Consider the following 9,627-nt stretch of genomic DNA (forward strand, 5'->3'; position numbering starts at 1 on the left):
ATCTGAGGAAATTCTCTCTGGATTGCAGCAGCTATCTGATATGGTGAAGGCTGCCGATCTTGCTTACGAGATGAAGGCAGAGCTCACCATCTGCAGCATCGTGGACAGAACTGACTGTGGACCTTTGGTGCAGAGCCGGGTGGAGGGTCTGAATCAGAGGCTCAGATGGTTTTACGACCGTGTTGGCTGTAGATTCCTTGACTTGCGCCATAGGGTGGTGGGGTTTCGGGTTCCGCTGAATAGGTCAGGAGTTCACTACACTCAGCTGGCGGCTACACGGGTAGCGGAGGCTGTGTGGCGTGGACTGGGCGGTTTTTTAGGTTAGAAGGCCTCGGGAAAGTACGGGGTAGGCTGCAATCTCAAAGGGTGCAGGGCAAATACAGGACGTGCTTGGATCAAGGAACAATCGGAATTGTAGATGTAAATTGTTGTAGTTGTGCTGGGAAAGTCCCTGAGCTACAAGTGCTAATAGAAAGCACAGAAGCTGAAATCGTTATAGGTACAGAAAGCTGGCTAAAGCCTGAAATAGGTTCTGCAGAAATTTTTATGAAGTCTCAGACGGTGTTCAGGAAAGATAGAGTAGGCAGAATTGGTGGTGGAGTGTTTGTGTCTGTCAGTAGTTGTTTATCTTGTAGTGAAGTCGAAGTAGATACTCCGTGCGAATTGGTATGGGTGGAGGTTATACTTAACAGCCGAACTAAGTTAATAATTGGCTCCTTCTACCGACCCCCAGACTCCGATGATATAGTTGCTGAACAGTTCAGAGAAAATTTGAGTCTCATAACAAATAAATACCCCACTCATACGGTTATAGTTGGTGGGGACTTCAACCTTCCCTCGATATGTTGGCAAAAATACTTGTTGAAAACCGGTGGTAGGCAGAAAACATCTTCCGAGATTGTCCTAAATGCTTTCTCCGAAAATTATTTCGAGCAGTTAGTCCATGAACCCACGCGAATTGTAAATGGTTGCGAAAACACACTTGACCTCTTAGCCACAAACAATCCGGAGCTAATAGAGAGCATCATGACTGATACAGGGATTAGTGATCACAAGGTCGTTGTAGCTAGGCTCAATACCGTTTCTTCCAAATCCACCAGAAACAAACGCAAAATCATTTTATTTAAAAAAGCAAATAAAGTGTCACTAGAAGCCTTCCTAAGAGACAATCTCCATTCCTTCCGAACTGACTATGCAAATGTAGACGAGATGTGGCTCAAATTCAAAGATATAGTAGCAACAGCAATTGAGAGATTCATACCTCATAAATTGGTAAGAGATGGAACTGATCCCCCATGGTACACAAAACAGGTCCGAACGCTGTTGCAGAGGCAACGGAAAAAGCATGCGAAGTTCAGAAGAACGCGAAATCCCGAAGATTGGCTAAAATTTACAGACGTGCGAAATTTGGCACGGACTTCAATGCGAGATGCCTTTAATAGGTTCCACAACGAAACATTGTCTCGAAACTTGGTAGAAAATCCGAAGAAATTCTGGTCTTATGTCAAGTACACAAGCGGCAAGATGCAGTCAATACCTTCGCTGCGCAGTGCCGATGGTACTGTTACTGGCGACTGTGCCGCCAAAGCGGAGTTATTGAACGCAGTTTTCCGAAATTCCTTCACCAGGGAAGACGAATGGAATATTCCAGAATTTGAAACACGAACATCTGCTAGCATGAGTTACTTAGAAGTAGATACCTTAGGGGTTGCAAAGCAACTCAAATCGCTTGATACAGCAAGTCTTCAGGTCCAGATTGTATACCGATTAGGTTCCTTTCAGATTACGCTGATACAATAGCTCCCTACTTAGCAATCATATACAACCGCTCGCTCACCGATAGATCTGTACCTACAGATTGGAAAATTGCGCAGGTCGCACCAGTGTTTAAGAAGGGTAGTAGGAGTAATCCATCGAACTACAGACCTATATCATTGACGTCGGTTTGCAGTAGGGTTTTGGAGCATATACTGTATTCAAGCATTATGAATCACCTCGAAGGGAACGATCTATTGATACGTCATCAGCATGGTTTCCGAAAACATCGTTCTTTTGCAACGCAGCTAGCTCTTTATTCGCACGAAGTAATGGCCGCTATCGACAGGGGATCTCAGGTTGATTCCGTATTTCTGGATTTCCAGAAAGCTTTTGACACCGTTCCTCACAAGCGACTTCTAATCAAGCTGCGGGCCTATGGGGTATCGTCTCAGTTGTGCAACTGGATTCGTGATTTCCTGTCAGGAAGGTCGCAGTTCGTAGTACTAGACGGCAAATCATCGACTAAAACTGAAGTGATATCAGGTGTTCCCCAGGGAAGCGTCCTGGGACCTCTGCTGTTCCTGATCTATATAAATGACCTGGGGGACAATCTGAGCAGCTCTCTTAGGTTATTCACAGATGATGCTGTAATTTACCGTCTAGTAAGGTCATCCAAAGACCAGTATCAGTTGCAAAGCGATTTAGAAAAGATTGCTGTATGGTGTGGCAGGTGGCAGTTGACGCTAAATAACGAAAAGTGTGAGGTGATCCACATGAGTTCCAAAAGAAATCCGTTGGAATTCGATTACTAAATAAATAGTACAATTCTCAAGACTGTCAATTACCTGGGTGTTAAAATTACGAACAACTTCAGTTGGAAAGACCACATAGATAATATTGTGGGGAAGGCGAGCCAAAGGTTGCGTTTCATTGGCAGGACACTTAGAAGATGCAACAAGTCCACTAATGAGACAGCTTACACTACACTCGTTCGTCCTCTGTTAGAATATTGCTGCGCGGTGTTGGATCCTTACCAGGTGGGATTGACAGAGGACATCGAAAGGGTGCAAAAAAGGGCAGCTCATTTTGTATTATCACGTAATAGGGGAGAGAGTGTGGCAGATATGATATGCGAGTTGGGATGGAAGTCATTAAAGCAAAGACGGTTTTCGTCGCGGCGAGATCTAGATCTATTTACGTAATTTCAGTCACCAACTTTCTCTTCCGAATGCGAAAATATTTTGTTGACCCCAACCTACATAGGTAGGAATGATCATCAAAATAAAATAAGAGAAATCAGAGCTCGAAAAGAAAGGTTTTGGTGTTCGTTTTTCCCGCGCGCTGTTCGGGAGTTGAATGGTAGAGAGATAGTATGATTGTGGTTCGATGAACCCTCTGCCAAGCACTTAAATGTGAATTGCAGAGTAGTCATGTAGATGTAGATGTAGATGTAGATGTAGACGTAGTGTTACCTCAGCATTTTTGGAATGTCTTTGTTAAGCCGCAGTGGCTATTTTCCATGCTTAACTCTTTCAGGGGCAGTGGTTATCAGTGTTAACCACATTTTTTTACTCTTTGAGGGGCTGGAATTTTTTTCAATGAAAACACGTGATTTGTCAAAATTATAAAACTTCTTACCAAACAAAACAATTTATTTTAATACAATTTTACAATATTTTGCTTGCTTTTCTAATTACAGTCAATCAAATTGTGGTTACCTCTGTTAACCATCACCCATAATATTCATTAGTTACTTATTTGTTGAGAAATTATGAGAGGTAAAATTTTGAACAGTTTTCTTAAGAAATTATTTACACAAACAACTCAAAAGTACATCATTATTGAGAATGAAATATTTGAAAGCAAGTTTTGCCTTTTCGTAGACAAAGAGGTACATCACATGAAGAACACATCCACACTGTTCTAACAGGAACTGCACGTGTGCTGCATACTGCACATCTTCTTGAGGTGGCCTGTTTTGACTGATGTGCACTACCTTCCAATCTGATTTGTTTGTCCACGTGTGGTTTATGTTTACTGAGAGTTACGCTCTTCCCTTTTTGACTTAGGCCATTGCAATGGACAATTGCCTTGGCAAGCAGTCCTTCATACACTTTGCTTCGGAAGTCTTTATTCGTGAATTGTTCCATTTCAATTTCTTTGTGTGTGATAAACGCATTCACTATACACGTATCAATAAAGTGGAAAAAAGCCTATGCCACCATTTTCTACTTTTAAGATCACAACCGTAGTCTCCTTTTAGATGATCAAAATTGTCAACAAAATTTATGCTCCTGTTATAGTCACTCAATACACGGGGACATGCCACTACACATGCCTATTTACACTTGTGGTGTTACTAGGATCATGCATAGTAGAGATCAAATTCACAGCTCGTTTGTCCATCCACTTATAAAATGCTACATCATGATTGCTGACTTTGGTGTCAAAGTCCCCTCGTTTCATCTTTTTATCTTCCTTCAGTTTTGGGAGGAATTTACGTGTAGGGTTCACAGTCCCAACTGCAAATGTTTTCTGGGCCTGTAGTAGGACAAAAAGATTATAAGATGTGAAGAAATTATCCATGAAAACAATATGATTTTTGCTATAAAGTTCTTCACATAAATCTGTTACTACCTGTGCACCCAGTCCCAGTTCAGACTTCTCTGTAGCTAATCTTCCAGTATAAATTTGTAACTTCATATTATATGCAGATTCATGACACAGCGTCCATATTTTATAGCCTCTTTTCAGAAGCTTGTCCCTCATGTAATGCTTCATTGAGCTTTTGCCTTTAAAGTTCACCATTGACTCATTAATTGCTACTTTTTGATGAGGCTGATAGCATTGTGCAAACCTTTTATTGAACATTTCAACTAGAGGCCTTATTTTAAAAAGCTTGTTAAAATTGGCCTGTCGCCTTTTAGGCATCATCGAGTTGTCATTCGAATGTATATGATTGAGGAGAAAACAGAATCGTTTTCCAGTCATCAAGTCGCATATATATGAATCATTTAAATCTGGAGATGAAGACCAATAATCTCGATAACTTGGTAATTTTTTGACACTCATAAATAAGTTGATGCCTAAGAAAACCCTTATCTCATCTTCAGTAGTTGGGATGAACGGCTTTCCTTTTTGTGTGGCGTACAAATTGGTGTGAAATGTAATATGTTTTACCCTTTCATCAGTAAAAAATTATTGGAATTTGCGCAGCTGAATAAGTATTAAGGAGAAAAAAGGACATTTTACTAATAACTATATTTGCACATTCAAGAACAAAAAAATTTACAGCGAACACAACAGAATAATTAGCGCACACAAAGGGTGTTAGACAATGCCAAAGACACAGTGCACTTTGCGCCGTCACACATGAAATATATTGTTCACACAATTCCAACACCCCTCCTTTAACTTATACTTTGTGTGTTGCTTCCACAAGATAAACCAAATAGCCCCACAATCTTCTCAAACTTCTCCCTTTTCAAGGGTTTGGTCAGAAGGTCAGCTAACATGTCTTCTGTGCGCAGATAGTCCACAGCAATGTTCTGTCGCTCTATGTGGTCCCGAATGAAATGGTGCCGTATATCAATATGCTTTGTCGTAGCACTAGTAACATCATTTTTAGCTAGGTTTATGGCTCCCTTATTGTCACAGAAGATGGTTGTAGGTTCCTCAATTAAATTGGGTTCTATTTCACTTATTAATGTTCGTAGCCATAATGCTTCCTGTGTGGTGTAAGATAGTGCCATATACTCGGCCTCTACGGTGCTCAATGCAACAGTTTTTTGCTTTTGACAGGACCATGATGTGAGGCTCCCCATTAATTTAAAACAGCAGCCAGTGGTGGAGTATCTGTCTCCCAATGCACTCCCCCTTTTAATTCATAGTTTGAGGTTCCTCTTAGGTATCGGAATATCCTCTTTACAACTTTCCAGTGCTTTTCCTTTGGGTCTCTGCAATATCTGCTCACTGCATTGGTGGCAAAAGCAATGTCGGGTCGTGACGTTTGAGACAAATATAACAGACTCCCTACTGCTTCTAAATAAGGAACGTTCTTGTCACATTCCACATCAGTCTCATTTACACTTAACTTCACTCCTACTTCCATTGGAGTACTTATGGGTTTGCAATCACTCATGCCAAATTTCTTTAATATTTTTTTCGTGTATGATGATTGACTTATGCTCAATTCTTGTCTTTCTTCATCCTTAGTAATCTGCATACCTAAACAACGTTTGACTTCTCCCAAATCATGCACCTTAAACTTGGTTTGCAGCTGTTCTTGAAAATTCTCATTTGGCCTTCACTTTCAGTCAGGATAAAGAAATCGTCCACCCATATCGCCATTATTATTATTTCTTCTTTTCTCCCCTTATAGTAAATGCTGGGATCTGCCTTGGATTGCTTCATATTCACATTTATTAGAGTTTCATGTAGACATCGATTCCAGCAACATCCACTTTGTTTAAGTCCATAAATATTTTTTCTCAAACGCCAAATCTTTTTATTTTCTGATCTGGTTTTTATGGCTTCCCTTGGTGGAATGACATATATCTCCTCCTCCAATTTCCCATTTAAATATGCCATTTTAACATCCATATGATGAATTATTAAATTTCGTTTTACTGCCAAGGCTAAAAGATATCTCAATGATGCATACTTGACTACAGGTGAAAAAGTTTCTTCGTAATCTACCCCTTGTTTTGTGAATATCCTTTTACCACAAGTCTTTCTTGTATTTTGGTGATGAGCTTTCAGGATTCTTCAAATTGAATACCCATCTTGCCTGCAGTGGTTTCTTATCTCCTGGCATATCTACCCATTCATAGGTTTCGTTTTGATGTAAAGATTCTAATTCGCTCTTCATCGCTTCTTTCCATTCTTGAGATTTTGGGCCACTCATTGCGTCTTCTGCTGTTCTTGGCTCATCATTAAAAGACTGTGCTGTATACATCTCAAAATCCGGATATTCCTTCGGTTTTGGTACACAAGAAGAACACCTTACATTGTTTTTCTTCATTTTTTTCATCCTCTAACTCATTGTCATCATAAATTTTATCCATTTGTCCTTTGCTGTCGTCTTCCTCTTCTTCACTTTCTATTTCCTCACAAAAGGTTTCACCTTCTGAACTAGGTGCAGTTGACTTAGTGGTTTTGCTCTCTTTTGAGTCCTTTCTATTTTCAGAGAATATTACATCTCTACTTGTGACAATCTTTTTAGTCAATAGATCCATTAATCTGCAGCCCTTTGAATTTTCACAATAGCCTACAAAAATATACTTTTTAGCTTTTGGATCCCATTTTCCTCTTAGCTGTTTTGGAATATGTGCCATTGCATCACACCCAAAAACCCTTATATTGCTTAGATCAGGTTTCTTTCCTATCCATATCTCATAAGGGGTTCTATTCTTTAATGCTTTTGTAGGTGATCTATTGTTCAAATATACAGCTGTTGACACTGCCTCTGCCCAAACATCTTTGGATAATTCAGCGTCAGTCATCATGCTCCTTGCTTTCTCAACAATGGTCCTATTAGCCCTCTCAGCAACCCCATTTTGAGATGGGCTGTACCTTACGGTAGTTTGATGCCTGATTCCCCTTTCTGCCAGAAGTTTCTTCAATTTCTGGTTAATATATTCTCTCCCATTATCAGACCTGTTGATCTTGATATTCTTTCCCGTCCACCTTTCAACCATATTGCAATATTCCTCAAAGATATCTCTCACTTGGTCTTTAGAACTAAGAAAATAAACATGAGTATATCGTGAGTAATCATCAATAAACATAAGAAAATAATTACTCCCACCGTTGGATTCACACTCCATCGGGCCACATACATCTGTGTGGATTAACTGTAAGACTTCTGTGGATTTACTCTTACTAGTCTTGAAGGGTAACCTTGCTTGTTTTCCCTTTATACATGTCTCACAAGGATCCTTGGACACACTAAAATTCTGTATTCCCTTTACCATATCCTTTATTATAGACATACTCTTTCTATTTAGATGTCCAAGCTTCCGGTGCCATAAACAACCTTCTGCTGAATATACTGAATCACTAACATTTTTATGTTTACTGTCAATGGTATCCAACTTAAAAATGCCCCTTTCGTTACTTGCTGTAGCTATAACTTCACCACTTTGACTGATTACTCTTGCACCCTGCATGTCAAAAGTGACTATTTCCTTTCTTGACAATTTCCCCTACAGACAGCAGGTTAGTTGCCACATTTTTCACATAATGAACATTGTGTGCTGTAACCATATCTGATTCACCATTTACACTTACATGTAGATCTAGTTTCCCAGCCAGGTGACAGTGGAGCTTGTTGCCATCAACAGTAGATATTCCCATATGAGTCTTATCTTTGATGTCATAAAGAAGTGATTTATCTCTAACAATATGCACAGATGCACCTGAGTCTAAAATCCATTCCATATCACGATTATTCATCCCACCCAAAGAATGAAAACATGAGAGTGCCTTACCTTTGTTATTGGTCCTTTTCTCTGGGCTATCAGTAACATACCTCTTTTGCTGAGTGTCTGATCTTGGGCTTACTTTTTCTTTGCACTGAGACGCAATATGTCCCATCTTCTGACATTTATAGCACCTGAACGGTTTCTCATTTTTGTTTTTTGAGTAGACAGCAGACGCACCTTCCTTCTCCAATGTACAACAGCTTGGAGCACTCTTTACGTCCTGCAGGATTTTCACCTTAACACTGTCGCCTGTGATTGGTATACCCGAGCTTTCAAGTCCCATAATCATAGGTGCATACCTTTCGGGCAGTCCTGCTAACAGCAATGTTCCTATCCATTTGTCAGTGATCTCGAATCTGATGTTTCTCAGTCGGTTTGACGTGGTTATTATTTTGTTGACGTATTCGTCTACACTCTTACATTTGTCCAGATGAGTGGTAATTAACTCGCGTAATAATCCTACTTTTCTCGTAAGACCACCATCCTCGAATGCACTTCGTAAATTGTCCCAGACTTCTTTCGCTGTAGCAGCTTTTTCAACGTGAACATAATTCACCGAATCAATCAGTAATATCAATTTTGATTTTGCTTTCCTATCCTTATTTGAATAATTCTGATCTGTGGATTTCATTGTCCCATCTACCACGTCCCATTGGTCGTCTAAACGTAAATACGCTTCTACTGCGAACTTCCAGACTGCATAGTTTTCGCGACCTATAAGTCTTCCAATCTGTGGAATTTGTGCCGCACTCATTCTTAACGGTAACTTGCTTTTTATTGCCGTAAAGAACACCGAAAAATAATGCGGAAAAAAATTGGGCTCGTCTTGTAAGGATAACTCGCACTTCACGTAAATTGGAACTTTTCCAATACTTTCTCCCTCTATTTTATTGATATACTTATTCCAATTGCGGCCCGGGCTCATAACCTATTGGAATTTGCGCAGCCGAATAAGCATTAAGGAGAAAAAAAGGACATTTTACTAATAACTATATTTGCACATTCAAGAACAAAACAATTTACAGCGAACGCAACAGAATAATTAGCGCACACAAAGAGTGTTAGACAATGCCAAAGAGGTCTATTTTACACAGTGCACTTTGCGCCATCACACGAAATATATTGTTCACACAATTCCAACAAAAATTCACAAAATATTTCATGTGGCGATGGATTTGACATCTCTGTAAAAACAACTATAGGGCCAATTTTTTCCACAAAATTAGGCAGTGCTTCAACTCTGAAATTTTGGCTCCATTGTGGAGGATCATCCTGAACAATTGATACAATTCCAGATCCACCAGAGGTACCAGAATGATTTGGGATGTTTGGCTGTATATGTGAAGAATTAACAGTCACAGATGTCATTGCTTTAGCCAGTGGT

At 39.8% G+C, this 9,627-nt stretch overlaps 1 protein-coding gene across 1 annotated transcript; it reads right to left on the minus strand.

The window, feature by feature from the left end:
- Positions 1–4,086: 4,086 nt before the first annotated feature.
- LOC126484984 (uncharacterized) lies at positions 4,087–4,689 on the minus strand. Its single transcript, XM_050108590.1, has one exon. It carries the CDS (start codon positions 4,687–4,689, stop codon positions 4,087–4,089), a length of 603 nt encoding a protein of 200 aa, XP_049964547.1.
- Between the last annotated feature and the right edge of the window lie 4,938 nt (positions 4,690–9,627).

The sequence above is a fragment of the Schistocerca serialis genome, chromosome 6 (genome assembly GCF_023864345.2).
Source record: "Schistocerca serialis cubense isolate TAMUIC-IGC-003099 chromosome 6, iqSchSeri2.2, whole genome shotgun sequence".
Taxonomy (NCBI): Eukaryota; Metazoa; Arthropoda; class Insecta; order Orthoptera; family Acrididae; genus Schistocerca; species Schistocerca serialis.

Excerpts from the sequence above, each read along its gene's own strand:
- LOC126484984 (XM_050108590.1), bottom strand. The coding sequence starts at position 4,689 with ATGCCTAAAAGGCGACAGGCCAATTTTAACAAGCTTTTTAAAATAAGG.